Source organism: Rhineura floridana, chromosome 11 (assembly GCF_030035675.1).
Source record: "Rhineura floridana isolate rRhiFlo1 chromosome 11, rRhiFlo1.hap2, whole genome shotgun sequence".
Taxonomy (NCBI): domain Eukaryota; kingdom Metazoa; phylum Chordata; class Lepidosauria; order Squamata; family Rhineuridae; genus Rhineura; species Rhineura floridana.
Genome location: NC_084490.1, coordinates 4,168,206 through 4,186,632, shown reverse-complemented (window position 1 = coordinate 4,186,632; position 18,427 = coordinate 4,168,206). Strand labels below are relative to the sequence as shown.

Here is an 18,427-nt window from a genome sequence, read left to right as displayed (position 1 = left end):
CGAAGGCCTGCTGGTTGTTCCACAGCCTGCTGAGATCCATCTTGTGATCGCCTGAGACAGGGCCTTTTCCATCATGGCACAGACTTTAATGGAATCACCATTCCTTTGAAAAAAGGCAAGCGCTCTCCTTGACGTGTTTTCAGCATGTGTTAAAGAAGACTTGCTGACCCAGACATTTATGGGTTGTTCATGGCAAGCCTGGGTTTATTTTCATGCTTAATTTTATTGGAATGGCACTACATCATTGTGAGCCAATCAGGTATTATTAATGAGGGGGAGTGTAACAAAGTTTTAAATCAATGAATGAAATTAACACTGGCCATTCACACACAAAAATTAAATTCACAGAGGGGCAAGTCCATCAACAGATATTAGCCATACCGTTTGGTTTTACCTAACCCATAAGGTTAGACCCTTTTTTATGTATCTGGATCTTCTGAATTTCTGTTTTATTCACTTTTATATACTTTTATATTGCTGTTTTACTGGCTTTTGGTTGTGCTTTTGCTATAATATTTTAATGATATATTGTTTGTTTTTAGACTGTACACCGCTGAAGGATTAAGCAGTGTCTAAATGCTTTAAAATAAATAAATAAATGGAGCTTCTCTGTTCAGACACAGTATACTGCATATATACAGCTGGAGGGAGCTATTGCCCTGTCAGTAGCCTTCCCAGGAGCTTCTGGCTGGTCCGTAGAAACAGGGCACTGAATTAGATGAAATCTGGAGTTGGTACAGCCTGTTCTTAAATGTAACCCTGCCGATAAAAAAGTTCCATGTAAATAAACACCATTGTGAAATGTTTAACACAAAACAAAACAAAACAAAGCTCACTAAAGGGAACTGACTTCTGAGAAGCTACGTCTGGAACAGGATTGCAAAACTTGCTTGTCTGAGCAAGCCAGAAACATATATCCGTTGCTCGTTAGTGCTTGCTTACCACTCGGGCCCTGATTGTGGGGCAGGTTGGGAGAGCGCACTCTGGGTTTGGACGCTCTCCTTCAGCACCAGGCCTTGGGAACCAATCCTGACTCTCAGCCGAGGTGAGTGCTCTGCCGTCCCTGAGAAGCTCCTGCCCCAAGGCCGACAGAGGAGGGAGACGCAGCCTGTGCAGGGGCTACCCCAGGGCCGGCCCTGCTGTCAGGTGGTTGTCTCCCACTGAGCTTCGTGGCTGTGTGGGGATTCGAACCCTGGTCTCCCAGGTTGCAGTCCAACACCTTAACCACTACACCACACTGGCTCTCAGGGACTAGGAATGGTGCCTCCTAAACTAGCCTTCTACCCTCTGCTGCGGTGGAGGACACCACCAGTGCTCGACTGCCAGTCCGTATGCAGCCTCTGTACATGAAACTGAGGTGGCGGGGGAGAGGGGAGCCATCTTAGCCATCACCTCAGGCAGCAACCTCTCTTGGGCTGGCCCTGGGGACGTCCCTTTCCGGGTTCGTATTTATTCATATCAAGACATGTTGGGGCCTGAAGAAAAGGACAGGACGGACGGTGCCACCTCAGTTTCATGTCCAGAAGAAGTGGTGGCTGGCGCCCACCGGAACTGGTGGAGCAGAAGGCACCCTGCCCAACAGGAGGCGGAGCCAGGGCCAGTGACAGGTGCGGCCACATCCAATGACTGAGCCAGAGGCAAGCCATTCTAGTTTTGTCCTCCTCCCTGCTGAGTTCTGCAAGGGCAACACTGAGGGTGAGGAGTAGGAAGTGACAGGCCGGGCCGCACCCCCAGGCTGGCTGTAAGTGGGAAGGCAGGCAGGTGAGGGCTAACTGAGGTTGGTGGGGCAGCGCCCCACTTGCCCTAATGGAACAGCCTCTTCCACTGATGGGGCGCCTGATCCTGTTCAGGTTTTTGCTCTTTTGTTTCAAAAGACAGGGGCTGCGCAATTTCTCAACACAAATCTTGCAAATGTGTCAGGAGAGTGATGGAGTCCATCTGAAAGACAAGGACCTCAAGCTGATCTCTGTGGTTTGGCTTCCACCACCAGTTCCCCCTTTTGTCAGATCGAGGGATTTGAGCTACACTCAGCCACAAGCTGCAGCCCTCTGCGACTCCTCTGGCAGGAAGGTTGCTAACCGTGTGATCAGCCCCGAGGCTTTGCTCTCCTTGCTGGCTTCACGTGTCTCTCCCTGCCTTGCAAACAATCGCCTGGCCTGCTTGTTCTCACACAGATTTCGAGCTGCCGTTAAAGGCGCAGGAGCAGGACAGGTGAGTTGACAACCTGATTTCTTGGAGCAACAGCAGCACGTGGTCCAGTCCTTCTTCTTGGGCCCCGTGCTCTGGAAGTCAAATTGCTCTCCAAGCGGCGGAGAGGCCAGTGCCCTAAATGCATCTCTTTGGCTTAGTGCCCTGGAGTTATTTCCTCTCCAAATGGTAAAAAAAAAAAAGAGAGTGAATGAAAGGGTGAATGCTGCACCACTCCCTGAGCCGGGACAGCTCCTCCCAACACCTACCCTAAAGAGGAAGCAAGCTGGAGAGGCAGGGCATGACAGAAAGCAAGCCAAAGTAGAAGCACAGAGTTCAAATATTGCAGGAGATTTCGGAGCCACGTTGTGTCTGCTGCTCCCGAGTGCTCCTGCTGGGGGTGGCCCAACAGCCGTGCCTTCTTGGCCAAGACAGCCAGAGAGCGGTGAGTAGCCCAGGAAGGCCTGGGAGTGGGAGGGAAACCCACCTAGTCCCCAAAGCTGTGGCAAACCCTGGCATCACTGCAGCCCAGCCCCAGAAGGCAGCAGGCCCCCGTGTAGCTGGGGCAGGAGTGGGAGAGAGATACTTCTGTGGGCCCTGTGTCTTCTCTATGGCTGCCTCCGGGACCCCCACAATGCCATCTTCTCTCAGCAACCAAAGGGTGCTCTGCACCAAAAGGCGTCACCAATGTGCACACTTCAGCACGGCACTTAGGAGGTTTTGCTTTCCATTGTCTTTTCTTCTCACCATTAGTACCTGGACCGTCCTGTGTTTTTTTCTGCCTCAGGCACCAAAATGTGTTTAGCCATGAAGGGAATATTCCTGGCAAAAGAGTACTCTGTGGCCCTGGAGATGACTCAAGTAGAGCTGCTTTCATTTTAAAAGGAGCAATAGGCTAGTCCTAATTGTGACAGCCAAACCCATTTACCAAACAAACTTTTTTATTTTTTATTTTTTTAGAAAATGCCCCAAATTCTGCTCGGAGCCACAGTCTGGTATAAACAAACCAGAGCGATGTTTCATGGGACAAATGATCTACTGATGTCCCTCTCATTGCAAACCTTTTTAGTCATTCCCTGCTCTCTCTGTCAAGGCAGACAGCCAGAACAGGTCCTGATCACGGGGCCTTAGTGGGGCCTGTGAAGAAGATCATCCAATGTGGCAGAGCCTGCAGCAAGTCGAAACAGACTGAGCAACATGAGGAATCCAGCTAGACTATGGACAGCACATTTTCTGCAGAAATTCAGCAAGTGCAGCTTTCCCTCTCCTTGTGCCTCAGCATGGTCTCTTAAGAACATCACAAGAGCCTGCTGGGTCAGGCCAGTGGCCCATCCAGTCCAGCATCCTGTTCTCACAGTGGCCAACCAGGTGCCCATAGGAAGCCGGCAAGCTGGACCTGAACAGAACAGCAACTCTCCCCTTGTGCGGCTTCCGGCAACTGGTTTTCAGAAGCACGCTGCCACTGACTGTGGTGGCAGAGCACAGGCGTCATGGCTAGTTGCTGTTGATAGCCTTGCTAGTTGTCTTGTTTGTTGTAGCTGTGAAAAGAGCCTCGCCTCGCAGTTAGGGATTGGTGACTATTTCTATGTTGGTTTCCCTCAATTTCTCATTTTTCCAGTCTTAGGTTTGGCTCTTCACATTCCCTCATCAGTGTGTGAATTTTTTTTGAAAAATTCATCAACATTCTAGCATGAATTTCTCCAGCTGTACACCTTTTTATAAGCAGTCTTGACAAGCATACACCTTTTTTCAAAGCAATCTCCAATTTTTCTCTAATTAATGTCTTATTGTGCATCACTTTCACATGTATTTATATATACCCTTTACCTTGTATATCTGCATTTTTCTGCACATTACCTGGCTGGAAAACTGCACTGCAAAATTCAGAGAATGCAAATTTCAATGGATGGCTGTGTTTTGGGTCATGCATTGTTTGGAAAGGGTGCATTTGGTAAGTTCGCCTTTAAATGTGAACTGAATCGAATTTCTCACCCAGTGCAGTGCCATTGTACGCGCGCTTACTTGGAAGTACAGTCTGTTTTGCTTAATGGGGAATATTCCCTAATAAGGGTGTTTAAGGTTGCAGCTACTATCAAGGGAAATGTACCTCAAAGAGGACCACTTCAACTCTTCACTCATGACTTTTCCACAGCTGGCAAGTTGAGCATGCAAACCGAGTCTGTTGTGAAGCATCCTGGTTGGCGTGCCACACAAGTTCTGTGTCTGCGGATGGGCCCATTCACACATGCTAGTCAACGCTGCACAATGGCGACTTTTTAGTTCGAGACTCGACATTTTAAAAATCATGAAGTTAAAAAAAAGAATAAGCAAGTTCCAGTTTTGCCTTGCATTTATGTTGCCAGATTAGGAATGTGCAATGCTTTGCTTCTGATCCACTGCTTTCTCCCAAATTATTCTTCTCCTTTCTCTTCATCAAGGACCGTGAAGATGAGGCTAAAGGCATTCTGGAGGCTGAAAGAGCGCTGGAAGAGCCTGGAGGGTGTCAGCAAAGTTTTCTGCTTCAGCAAGGCTCCAGGAACAGGTGACAGTGTCTGATCACATCCCTGTGGTGAGAAGAGTAGCTTGGAGTTCGGTCGAAGGGATCACCCTCACTATGTGGTCCAAACCGATGTTGACTGTATACTTAATCTGAACGTTCAGAGAGGGTGCCAGTGTGCGTCAGCTGTGAAAAAGGCAAATTCCATGCTAGAGATCATTAGGAAAGGAACTGAAAATAAAACCGCCAATATAATTATACTGTTATATAAATCTGTGGCACAGCCATATTTAGAATACTGTATACAGTTATGGTCGCCTCACCTCAGAAAGGATATTGTAGAGCTGGAAAAGGTTCAGAAAAAGGCAGTCAAAATGATCAGGGGGATGGAGCGACTCCCCTGTAAGGAAAGATCACAACATTTGGGGCTTTTTAGTTCAGAGAAAAGGTGGGGTGACATGATCGAAGTATATAAAATTATGCACAGCGCATGGAGAAAGTGGATAGAGAAAAGCTTTTCTCTCTCTATCCTAACACTAGAACTTGCTGACATCCAGCAAAGCTGAATGCTGGAAGATTCAGGACAGATAAAAGATAAGTTTTCACACAGTGCATAGTTCAACTGTGGAATTGGCTCCCACAGGAGGCAGTGATGGTCACCAACTTGGGTGGATTTAAAAGAGGAATAGACAAATTCATGGAGGATAAAGCTATCAATGGCTGCTAGCCATGATGGCTATGCTGTTCCTCCAGTCGGAGGTGGTATGCTTCCGAATACAGGTGGTACCAGATGCTAGAAACCAGAGAAGGGCTCTTTGCACCCAGATCCTGGTTCAGGGCTTCCCACTGGGGCAATTGGTTGGCCACTGTGAGAGCAGGATGCTGAACTAGATGCACCATTGGCCTGATCTAGCAGGCTATCCTCATGTTCTTATGTAGGGTTACCACTATTTCCCCTTCTCCCCCCATCTGAGATCCTGTAGCTTTAACAGCTGCATAGCAGGCAGAAATTCAACAGGGGAAGCACCTTCCATCATCATATCTCCATGCAAGGAAGAGTCCATGCCTGTAGAGTTTCATGTAGCTGCCTTGAAATAATTTGCTGCACCGTCGGTCTGTCATTCATGAAAACACACATCATAGTAAAAATGGCTCACAGTGATTATACCTTTCTGGTCTGTTAAGAACATAAGAACATAAGAAGAGCCTGCTGGATCAGGCCAGTGGCCCATCTAGTCCAGCATCCTGTTCTCACAGTGGCCAACCAGGTGCCTGGGGGAAGCCCGCAAGCAGGACTCCTTGCTGCTCCTTGCTCCACACTGGGAAGAAACAAACCTAGATGTTATGTTACGTTTGTTATGTTACGTTTTATTTCTAGGCCGCCTTTCGGCCAAATAGGCCCCCAAGGCGGCTTACACACAAATAAAAATACAAATACAAAATGCAAATAAAAACAATACAATTTACAAAAAAAAAAAATCAAACTAACAAAGTCCTAACATCTCTAAAAAACAGGAGCAGCAAACCAAAAGCATTCATCTTCCTGGTAAAGGGCAGCCCCAGAAAAATGTCACTAAGAGCAGAGGTGGGGGGCAAAGCAGGTGGAAAAGCATCTCCCTTGATGGTCCCAGCACAGTCCCATCCCTGCAGCAGCATGTCTCAGTCTGCAGCTCTTCCTGATGAGGCCCAGGCAGAGGGGTGGGGCAAGGCAGATGGAAATGCTTGCCCCTTGATGGTCCCAGCAGTCTCACCCCAGCAGCAGTACCTCTCAGTCTGCAGCTTCTCCTGATATGGCCCAGGCAGAGGGGTGGGGCAAGACAGATAGAAATGCTCGCCCCTTGATGGTCCCAGCACAGTCTCATCCCTGCAGCAGCCTGGCTTATTGTTATGTACAGAGTAGACTGTGGTTTGTTTCACTCCTAAGAAGCCACAATCTGTAGATATGGTTTGTTCTTGGATTATGCACCAGAATTTGTTGAATGCAAAACAAAGCGTGATCCCAGGTGCATGTGTTCTGCTAAGACAGGTGGGCGGTTTCTTCCTAGAGTCAGCAGAAAGGAGCAAACAGTCCCACTTGCGCACATGCACAGTCACAGTGAAGCCATTAACAATGCAAAGAAACCAGCAACTAAAAACTTCCTTGTCCTACCCCATTAAGAACAAAAACCGACAGCGAAGCAATTCAGAGGCTATATTCTTCACTAATTCCCCAGACGAGGCCTGCTCACCCAAAGTTTTTAATTAAAGTTGGAAAGGACTTTTACTGAACGGGACTTCCTCCTGAGTAAAAGCATAAAAGGATCTTGTCCATGGGGAGAAGTATTGCTAGATAACATGGCACTATCTTCAGTGCTTGTGTGGAAGCCCTGTTTAATTCTGCTTCCAAATAATAACAGAAAAGCAATACGCCTCGCTTGTGCTAGAGGACTCTAGCGTGTGGAAGCAGTGCTAAGTATGTCTGTATCATACAGATCCTGGACCGTAGCGTCAGGATGAGCCACAGCCGCCTGTCAAGGGCTCCCTCGTTGCAAGCTTTGGGTTTCCAGCCACGTAATGTGTGGATCGTCCAACAGTTCCTGTCCTGTCTTGTCCTGTCCTGAATCAATAAACTCAGTGTCTGCCTGAACTAGGAAACACTCAGCGAACCACCCAGGAGATTTAAACAATGATTTTCCTGTTTCTGCAGCGTACAGTGACCCTCACTGGAACAAGGAGGCTCTCTTTGGGAGATGGCATCTGAGCAGCATCCGCAAATGCTCTGGGATCCCTGCCAGTTTCCTGGGTGCCGAGGGAACAAGGGACACTTCTCTGGGGAAAAACACCCACCTCCAGAAAGAGCTGCAGGTAAAGTAATTTCCCGTCTTTCCTGAAAGAGGAGGTGGTGGGGCGCAGCTGAAATTAGAACCTTAAAATGAGATCTGCTGCTTCCAGCTGTTTCTGAGAACCAGCATCCTGACTGTCAGCCCGACCCCCAAGCCCCTCAGCATCTCCTGACCCCTCTAGTGTAGCCGTGGGGGCTCCTTGGCAGAGTCCTATAGTTGAAGGCCATCAGAGACAATCCTCTCTTTGGAGGTGTCCTCTATTTGAAAGGCTGATCCAAGGGCATTTTAAACACAGCAAACCATTAAAGGGAGAGTGGCCGGGGGGTGGGGTGGGGAGCTTGACAACAGTAAGCACCTGAGCAGGTGTGCAGGTGGCCACTTGGTCACTCCAGTGAGATGTGTTCTGTTTCCACTTAAATAATAGTAAGGACATAAGGACAGTTTTGCTTGTGCATCAGGCCAGAGGAGGCCCATCTAGTCCAGCATCCTTTTCTCCCTGTGGTCACCCAGAGGCGAGCGACAGCAACTCTCCCCACTTGGGATCTCCAGCAAATGATGTTCACAGGCAGCAGAGGCAGAACATAGCCGTCATGGCTAGTAGGCGCGGCTAGCCATGACTGTGTCTATTATTTTACTATTAGAGTGATTATTTCTAAATTTGCATCTATACACATAAATTGTTGTTGTTATATGCCTTCAAGTCGGTTATGACTTATGGCGACCCTACCAATCATTTTTGGATATATTCATAGGGTTTTCATGGTAAGAGGTATTCAGAGGCGCTTGACCATTGCCTCCCTCTTAAGTCTATGGCCCCCGGTATTCCCAGGCGGTCTCCCATCCAAGTACTACCCAGGCCTGACCCTGCTTAGCTTCCGAGATCAGACGAGATAGGGTGTGTTCAGGGTAGTATGGCTGTAGGCACAGATAAATTAGCATATGCTAACTACATGCAAATCTATGACCTCTATTTTTGGCAATGCATATGTGGAGACTGGTCTATTAGGGTGAATGAGGCTCTGCCCTACCAACTTCAGCCAGCCCCCACTGGCCTTGTCTTCTTACTTACATTCAGTCCAGGGGGGGCACTGGCTGCCAGCTTCCTCCTCCTCAGTCTCAGTGTTGCCCTTGCCAGGGAGGAAGATGGCAAGAAAACTAGGATTTGTTGGCTCTGCTTGTCATTGGTTTGGCTCCTCCTCTTGTTGGTCTCTCTGCCTTCCGCCCCACCAGTCCCAATTAGGGATGGAAGGATCTGTCAATTTTTGTTTCTCTAATTTTTTTTATTTTTCCAGTCTTAAATTCAGTTCTCCACATTTCTGCAACAATTTGCCATCTTTAAAAAAAAATCCTCATGAAAATTCTTCTGCATTTAAGTGAGAATTTCTCCTACATTTTTGTATGCTGTTTTCATCAATGTACACATTTTTGCAAGCAATTTCTCCTAATATAATGCATTTATGTATGTTATTTTCACTAATATATTAAATTATATATTATATATTTAAAGCTTTTTAAAAAATGTTTTTAAAGATGTTTTGTTTTAATGTATTTTAAAGTCTGTTTTTATGATGTTTTAAAGTGTTTTTAGTGCTTTTGTTTGCCGCCCTGGTCTTCTGCTGGGAGGAAGGGTGGGATACATATCAATCAATCAATCAATAAGTAATAAATAATATATTCATTTTATGCACACTTTCCCTTAAAATATACACTTTTGCAAACACTGCTTGGTCGAAGAACTGAATTGCAAAATTCGTATAAGCAGAAATTTTGAAGGATGCCTGTTTCAGTTTTCATATCGTTTCAGAAATTGTGAATTTGATAAATTCGGCTTTAAATGTGAACTGAATTAAAATTCAGCTGCCTCAACTCTCCGCCCCTTGCCAATATTCTCTGGCGCTTGCAAGTCTGAGGCTATTATCTCTGGCAGATCAATACTAGGGGATTTTTAAATGACGTCCTCTCAGTTTGTAGCAAAAGCTTCCTGCTAGTCAAGTCCCTCATCATCTCTGCCTTGGGATATTGTTCTGGTCTTATCTTTAGCCTTTGGAGAATCAAGAGAAGGGCTCCTGGAGAAGTCGGCAAGCCGAATCCAACAGCAGAGAAACCACAATGGCTTCTTACAAAGTCCAAGTGGCCACCGGGAATTTCTGGGGCTCCGGGACCTTCGACACGATCTCCATCACCCTGGTGGGCTTGAAGGGCCAGAGCCCCAAACAGACGTTGAACAACACAGGGATAGACTTCATCCCAGGAGCGGTAAGAGGATCTTCAAGGTTGGGTTCCAGGGGAAGGAGGGAGGGGAGGCAGCCCTGATGCCTGAGGAGTTGGTCTCTTCACCCTAACTGTGCTCCTTGACTTGCAATGTGGACGGATATATATCTGCTGCCCCATCACTCCATTTCATGATCAAGGAACGATAATGAAATTGTTAGATTTATTTATTCATTGTAAGCATTTTTATAGTGCCCTTCTGCAATCATATTCCCAGGGCTGTTTGAGTTTTTAAAAATAATTATATCCTGCTCTTGGTCCTAAACACACACATACTCCAAGGCAGGTTACAACAATAAATGCAAACAGCACTCCACAATAAAAGAAAATATTTAACATCAATGATACAATAAAATCAGATAATTTGTCTGTTTCCTGCAATCTGAGCATCCCTCTACACTGGGGGTTCTTAACCTGTTTTGTGTCATGGACCCCTTTGAGAATCTGATTAAAGCAGGGTTGTTAAAACAAAAAGGGATTGCGAAGAGCTCCAAAAAGACCTCTCCAAACTGAGTGAATGGGCGGAAAAATGACAAATGCAATTCAATATAAACAAGTGTAAAATTATGCATATTGGAGCAAAAAATCTGAATTTCACATATACGCTCATGGGGTCTGAACTGGCAGTGACCGACCAGGAGAGAGACCTCGGGGTTGTAGTGGACAGCACGATGAAAATGTCAACCCAGTGTGCGGCAGCTGTGAAAAAGGCAAATTCCATGCTAGCGATAATTAGGAAAGGTATTGAAAATAAAACAGCCGATATCATAATGCCATTGTATAAATCTATGGTGTGGCCGCATTTGGAATACTGTGTACAGTTCTGGTCGCCTCATCTCAAAAAGGATATTATAGAGTTGGAAAAGGTTCAGAAGAGGGCAACCAGAAGGATCAAGGGGATGGAGTGACTCCCTTACGAGGAAAGGTTGCAGCATTTGGGGCTTTTTAGTTTAGAGAAAAGGCGGGTCAGAGGAGACATGATAGAAGTGTATAAAATTATGCATGGCATTGAGAAAGTGGATAGAGAAAAGTTCTTCTCCCTCTCTCATAAACTAGAACTCGTGGACATTCAAAGAAGCTGAATGTTGGAAGATTCAGGACAGACAAAAGGAAGTACTTCTTTACTCAGCGCATAGTTAAACTATGGAATTTGCTCCCACAAGATGCAGTAATGGCCACCAGCTTGGATGGCTTTAAAAGAAGATTAGACAAATTCATGGAGGACAGGGCTATCAATGGCTACTAGCCGTGATGGCTGTGCTCTGCCACCCTAGTCAGAGGCAGCATGCTTCTGAAAACCAGTTGCCGGAAGCCTCAGGAGGGGAGAGTGTTCTTGCACTCGGGTCCTGCTTGCGGGCTTCCCCTAGGCACCTGGTTGGCCACTGTGAGAACAGGATGCTGGACTAGATGGGCCACTGGCCTGATCCAGCAGGCTCTTCTTATGTTCTTATGGACCCCCATAAATAGGTAAGTAAATAAATACAATTTACAGTATTTTATTGCATTGGAAATTGGAGTGGTGTGGGTTTTTTTGCACCTGGTTCGCAGACCCTCCTGAAGCCCATCCAGGTGTCCGTGGACCAAAGGTTAAGAAGTGTCTACATTAAAAAGCCTGATGGAAACAATAAAGCAAAGGCTATAGCTTTCATTATAGCATACGAGAGTGGAGAAAGTGTGGCCCTCCGGATGTTGTTGGACTACAGCTCCCATCATACCCACTACCGTTGGCCATGCTGGAGGCCAGCAGCATTGGGAAGGCTAGTCAGCCCCTGTGCTAGAGCAAACACGTCTGCCCCACCCACCTGTCCCAGAGAGGGTCACCGAGGGGGATTTGTGACCTAACATCTGATAAAATAAGCCACACTCACACTCAGCCATGCTGGGGCTCCTCCACAACCTCCCCCCCACATATACACCCTACTCACTCACTCTTCCTGTCAAGCCCTTAACTGCTGACAATTACAGAGATGCTTTGCAAAGGCATTTGATGGCTGAAGGAGACTGTTCCCAGCAGTGTGCATCTCAGCTAGAACTGTGTTTAAGAGGTTTTGTTTTAAAAATCTTTTAAAGATTTTCTGTGTGTTTTATCGCTTGTTTGCCGCCCTGGACTCCTTCTGGGAGAAAGGGCAGGATATAAATTTAATAAATAAATAAACCCGGAGATCACTGGATGGAAGGATGTTTTAATTGTGCTTTTAAAGGTTTTTAACTGTTTTTTAAGATGCTTTTTGTTGTTGTTAAATTATTTTGTTGATTTGTTTGCCACCTTGTGCTCCTTTGGGAAGAAGGGCAAGATATAAATTCAATAAATGAATAAATAAAGGCTCAGGACTTTGGAGGCCCTGCTGAGCTGTTGATCAGTGATGCCTGCAAATCCCATTTTCAGCAAGGAGACACGCCTTTATCTGTCATTATATTAAGGTGTCTAGCAGGAGGTTGTGGCTTGGCCAAAACAGTCTCATGGGACAAATGGGAGGAGGCCAGGAGGGGTCTAATTAGGCCCGTGGGCTGGAGGTTCCCCACCACTGCTGTAACAGGCTGAAATCCAACAGGTACTTATACAAAGCACTGCTTTCTGCCATTGTGGAGATGTAGCAGCAGAGCCTTTTCTTTCTGCAGGTGGATGAATACGAGGTGCACAGTGATGGGAAGCTGGGCCTGATTCTGCTGGTCCGTCTCGACAAGGAGCCTTACCTCTTTTTCCCTGAGGACAGCTGGTACTGCAACTTTGTCCAGCTCATCACCCCACAAGGAGAGACCCTCCGCTTCCCCTGTTACCAGTGGATCGAGGGGTACAGGACCCTGGAGCTGAGAGAGGGGGCAGGTAAGATGCTGACAGCACCACCCCCAGTGCCATGTAAAAGCCCTTCACCAGGATGGTGACACAGGGCAAACATTTCCAGCACACCAAATTCCTCTCACATGTGAAGAGTCATAAAGAGAGTTTTCCCTCCATAATTTTGCCAGGTGGGAACTCTTGGACGTGGGAGAGCGTCAGCACCTGGCATTGTTGGGCAGTTGCCTGGAGCCCAGAGCTTAGTAGGGCCCACTGATACCTGCTATGGACTCCCACACCCCTTAAAAAATAATTCTAGACTGGAACCCTAAGAACAGTGCTGGGTGGCTGGGTGTAGACTAGCTACCAGGAAGGGCCGTAGCTTAGCGGCAGAGCATCTGCTTTGCATGCAGAAGGTCAAGATCCAATCCCCAACGGCATTTCTAGGTAGGGCTGGGGATGTCTCCTGCCTGAAACGTTGGAGAGCTGCTGCCCTGGAGCAAGTGTCTGAGTATGACAGGGACATTGTGGCAAATTGAAATGACAGCAAGATCCTGCCACCTAGTTCTGCTCAAGAGTGGCTGCTGCTGTTGCTGCCCAGAGCCATCGCAAACTTATTCATTTGCATTTGTATCTCATCTTTCCTTCAATGTGCTCAAAGTGGCATACCTAGTTCTCTTCCTCTCCATTTTTATCTTCACAACAACCCTGTGAGGTAGGCCAGGCTGAGAGACTGTGACTCGCCCAAGGTCACCCACTGAGCTTCATGTGGCTGATTGGGGATTTGAATCCTGGTATTTTAAGTCCTAGTCCAACACTCTAACCACTACACCAACCTGTTTGGTGGAAAGTTTTCACAATCAACCTTTCAAATGCAAACTTTAAAAAATAGAAAAAATCATTCTTCAGTTTTTCTCTCTGCTGTCTCCTTCTAGCCAAACTTGTTTGTGATGATGCCGGAAACGCATTACTTCTGGGGCATCGGGCAGAGGAGGTGAAGGCAAGACAGGAGGCTTACAGGTGAGGAGCTCTTGCTTCTGCTTCCATTTCCCTGACTTCCGATGACACACAAGAGTTTATTGTCATTGTTGCCAGCCAATTAACAGGGTGGTTTCCCCCAAGCAAACGTTTTCCAACAAACACTGCAGAGTAAAATGTGCTTGCCAGATTTTTGTTTTAGATTCTCCAGAAGAACAGATTATGAAGGATTGAAAGGTGGTTTTTTTTAAAGTTAATTTTGTGAGGGCAGCCCTTAAATGTATTGCTTTAACACTCATCAAGAACTAGTTCTCGCTGACGGAGAGATGCTCACCGTGCCTGGGTCTGTACTATTTACTCCAGATTGCAGGTAGGAGCTCACATGATTCTCAGGAGGGGGGGGGGGAAATCCTTGCACTTATAAAACTAGAATGTCAAATAGAAGGGGTTTAACCTAGTTTTCTATGGGCAGGGATTATCAGCCCCTCCATTTCCAGTATTCAGGCTTTGAGTGCCAATCCTTAAGTATGTATTTATTATTTATTAATTAAATTTATATCCCACTCTTCCTCCTAGAAGAGCCTAGGTAGGCATTAATTGCTTGCCCACTCTGCACCCAAGAAAGGCCCCCAAAGTGGCCAATAGATCCCTTCAAATAAAAAGCAATCCCTCCCTCCCCTTGGGCTTCCAATCTAAAAAGACATGACACAAAAGGAAAATGGATTAGATGAGAGGAGGAAATAAGCAAATTCAGGTACATGTAGCCAAAATGACACCACTCAGGCACAAGCAGGAGGTATCAGCAGGTTAGCAAAACAAAACATCACCATTGGGGGGGGACCCTAAAGAGGGGGGGGAACCAAAACAGACAATAAGGACATAGCACGCTCAGTGGGTGTAGACTGATGACTGACTGTTGAGGGGTAGGGTGAATGGAATGGAATATTATGGAGGAGGGCAAGGCTGACTTGGTGGTACAGGGAACTCTCTGCACTGCAACATTTTGCTACAGGACCCATGTTATTATTATCATAATCATTGTAATTATGAATGGAGGAAGGTTTCATCATGCGACTTCTCACCTGCATTTTGAAGTGGTGATGCAGGTTCCACCCCTCAGTGACAACTAAGCTTAAAGTGAATTCTTAAAAAACAAAAGAAAACCCCAAATCTTCATCAAAATCTAATTTTAAATCCAGGTGGGCAGTATTTGCGCCGGGAATGCCTCAGTGCCTGGCTGTGGAGAAGATAGAGGAGCTGGACACCAACATGAAGTTCTCCTTAACCAAGCTGGGAGCCTTCCTGCTGCGGTCGAAAGTCACGTGAGTCCTGAAGACTTAGGACCATATGGAGAGGTGGCATCTCGGCAGTCAAGATCTGCCTGGCTCACCCCCAGTATCTATCTATCTATCTATCTATCTATCTAATCTTCATATGTCAACAAGCCAGTCTCCTCCCTTCAGTTCCAGCCCTGAGCTGTGAAGAGTTATGTGATGAGTTATGTAAGTCACTTAGGGTCACTTTGTGAGAAAAGCAACCTATTTTATAACAACAATAACAACAACAATAACAACAACAATAATAAAAATACATGGGTTGGTATTATCAAAACCAGTAAAGCTGCTTCTAGGCCGCTGTTTTTTTAGCAGATGGACCTCCTCAACCAGGTGTTAAAGTAGAAAGGGGGGGCTTTCCAGCCTGAGGCCCACATCCCCTCATTTGCAACGTTTGGGGGGCACATACTGGAGGGTGGGCGAGGCCAGGGAGAAAAGTGGGTGGAGCAACTGATACACATGCGCGCACGCAGACACACCCCTACACCTGTCTATCTTGGCAAGCAAGAGGCATGATCAATGACACATTCCGGCCCAGCACAATTACCCAAAGACATTCTGAAGCCGGGTGGTGATGAAAGGCATTCGGAGAGTCCCAGCAAGGCCTGGGTAGGGAGTCCTGGAGGGCCGCTCTTGGCCCCTGCGCTGGAGGTTCTCCACCCCTATGTTGAAGCAAGGTAGTCACGCTGGCAGGTCTGTTATGTGGTAGTGGGAACCTCACCATCAGTGTCCTTCCACAAACCACTCCTCAGCCTGAAAGTACACTTTGGGAGACTAGCAACTGACAGAGGCAGGTAAGGAAGGAAAATGCCCACTCTTAAGATGCATCAGTTGCAACCAAGTGGCTGGACTTTACAGGCGCAGCCTACAAAATGGAGTTTTGCTGCTGTGGCTGTTCAAAATGGCCACACCATGATATCACCAGCAAGCGAAAGGGAGCGAGGAAGAAAATCAAGGAAATCAGAGGAAATCAAGAGACTATCACCAGTGGGGGCAGAAGAGTTTGGGATGCAGGGAGAAACTTATTTCTTTGTGAACTACCTAGAGGATATTTTTAAACATATAAGCAGTATACAAATTTTGTGGGTTTTATTATTATTAATAATATTAATATTATTAATATAAATACATTTAGGGAATGTTTGTATAAACATGCATTTGTGAGTGAAAATAACATTCAAAAATGCATTCGAGGGAATGGTTTGCAAGAATGGGTATATTAAGCAAAACTGCAGAGAGAGAGATGCACATTAAAGTGCTGACAGATTTTCATGAGGATTTTCGAAAGGAAACCAAAATGGGTAGATTTGTCCATCCCTGAGCAGTTTAGGACTCTGGGGCAGATTCCTAAGGCTCCACTCAAGAGAATGAGCAGGTCCACCCACCTCTGCAATGCAACGGGACTAGCTTACCACATTTTGAAATAAGTGAAGTCATGGACATGAGCATCTAAAGAAAGAGTCCACTGTAAGACCATTATGTCCAGAGTCTGAAATCACCTAACTGCGCCACTGGCCATTTCTGTGCTAACTGACCGTCTGTGCAAAGTCATACTGAGATCCCTCGAGGGTCTCTTTCACAGGGGACCTGATCAGATAGCAGATCATTTTTCCAGTTCATCCAGCACAGCAGGCTGATCATTTGCCCTGCAAGAGCCAAAGACTGCTGTTGACAAACCACATTCCTAGCAAGCAGTCCCCACACTTCCTGCTTCAGTTATTCCAGAATTGGTTCATTATTTGCTATGACCTGGAGCAGGCTGTATACGTGTGACCCGACTGGCTGTGATCTTCAGCTCTCACCCAGTTTCCTCCTCCCCCACCCCTTAGAGTGATGGAGATGAAGCTGAAGGGATTAATGAACTGCCAGGAGTCTTGGAAGAAAATGGAAGACATCCGAAAGGTTTTCTGGTTCAACAAAACACCAGTTTCAGGTACGTCCCTGTTTGCACATGTGTAAGAAAAATGAAATGCATGGAAGTTCATTTTTTTAAGTGCTTTGCCTAGAATAGAGTGGGCACATTTGAGTGTGTGTGTGCCAGAATCTTAGGAAGATAGGAAGCTGCCTTGCACCAGTAGTCCATCTAGGTCAGTACTGTCAACACTGATTGGCAGCCGCTCTCCAGAGTTTCAGAGAGGAGACATTCCCAGACTTACCTGGAGATACCAGAAAGTGAACCTGGGAACTTGTGCATGCAAAGCAGGTGCTTGTACCACTGAGCTAAGATCCTGCCCCATCTTGAACCTTTTTACAATGGTATAACAGGCAAAAATTCAACAGATGTAGTTTTCCCTAGCAGGAAGCTAGGTTGACGTGGGAAGTTTTACCTCTCAAATTTGGACAGGAGCCCTGCAAGATTAAAAAGGTCAACCATAATCCAAGGGTGCCCATTCCCTAGAAGATGTTTGGACAGAGTTGAGGAGAAGAAAGAATCATGCCAAATACTGTCCACGGCCTTCACTTTTGGAGGCACTCTGCCTCTGAATACCAAGGCTTGAGATTCACAAAAAGGGTTGGAAGTATCTCTCCATTTCAGTTCTCTCATTTTCTCATTTTTCCAACCTTAAATTCAGTTCTCCACATTTCTGCAGCAATTTACAATTAAAACAAAAAACTCATGAAAATTCTTCAGCATTTTAGTGTGAATTTCTCCTAATGAATAGATTTTTATATGCAAGTTTGACTAATATACTCATTGTTAAACACATTTGTCCCGAACAGATACATTTTTGTAAACATCGGTTGTTTGGAGAATTGCATTGCAAAATTCGGATAAGTGCAACTTTTGTAAGATAGGTGTGTTTCGGTTCTCATATTGTTTCAGGGAGTGCAGATTTGATAGATTCTGCTTGAAATGCGAACTAAATCGAATTTCTCCCCGCATCACAAGTTGCAAGTGGGAAGCGCACTGTTGCGCTCATGTCCTACTTGTGGCTTCCCATTGTGGCATCTGGTTGGCCACTGTGAGAACAGGATGCTGGACGAGATGGGCCCCCTTTGGCCTCACACAGCAGGGCTCATCTTACGTTCTTACTATGAACTTACTATGAACTTTGGACACATAATGAGAAGACATGATTCAGTAGAAAAGACAATAATGCTAGGAAAAACAGAAGGGAGTAGAAAAAGAGAAAGGCCAAATAAGAGATGGATTGATTCCATAAAGGAAGCCACAGACCTGAACGTACAAGATCTGAACAGGGTGGTTCATGACAGATGCTCTTGGAGGTCGCTGATTCATAGGGTCACCATAAGTCGTAATCGACTTGAAGGCACATAACAACAACAATAAACTTGACTGGCCCCCTAACTGAGGCCCCAATGCTTCAGACAGGCCCTTGGCCCCAAAAACTGGCTGCTAGGCCTCTCTCTCCTTTCCAGAACTCACAATCAAACCCAGGAGTCCTAGGCCCATCACTCTCTTGCCTTAATCCACCAGACCTGACTCCCTTCACTGTTTCAATCCACTCCCAGACTGCTCCCTGGGGCTGATGGGAGTCGGCAGTCCAAAACATCTGGCAAAGGCTGCCTCCCCTGTCGGAGACAGTGTGCATCGGAATGC

At 46.3% G+C, this 18,427-nt stretch overlaps 1 protein-coding gene and 1 pseudogene across 3 annotated transcripts in view; one reads left to right on the top strand and one right to left on the bottom strand.

Annotated features, from left to right (window-relative positions):
- The first annotated feature begins 959 nt into the window (after positions 1 to 959).
- Positions 960 to 18,427, top strand: part of LOC133366476 (polyunsaturated fatty acid lipoxygenase ALOX15B-like) — a 29,202-nt gene continuing 11,734 nt past the window's right edge. The window contains exons 1-8 of one of the 3 annotated variants that reach the window (XM_061589621.1): positions 960 to 1,045; positions 4,626 to 4,729; positions 7,371 to 7,528; positions 9,547 to 9,762; positions 12,397 to 12,601; positions 13,489 to 13,573; positions 14,731 to 14,853; positions 16,695 to 16,798. In XM_061589621.1, coding sequence (XP_061445605.1) covers positions 4,636 to 4,729; positions 7,371 to 7,528; positions 9,547 to 9,762; positions 12,397 to 12,601; positions 13,489 to 13,573; positions 14,731 to 14,853; positions 16,695 to 16,798 — 985 coding nt within the window. In that variant the 5' untranslated portion in view covers positions 960 to 1,045; positions 4,626 to 4,635. Of the gene's footprint in view, positions 1,046 to 2,136; positions 2,212 to 2,418; positions 2,633 to 4,625; positions 4,730 to 7,370; positions 7,529 to 9,546; positions 9,763 to 12,396; positions 12,602 to 13,488; positions 13,574 to 14,730; positions 14,854 to 16,694; positions 16,799 to 18,427 lie in introns of those variants that run through there. The other 2 variants (XM_061589622.1, XM_061589619.1) reach the window with 2 other exon arrangements.
- LOC133368121 (5S ribosomal RNA) lies at positions 8,311 to 8,429 on the bottom strand (annotated as a pseudogene).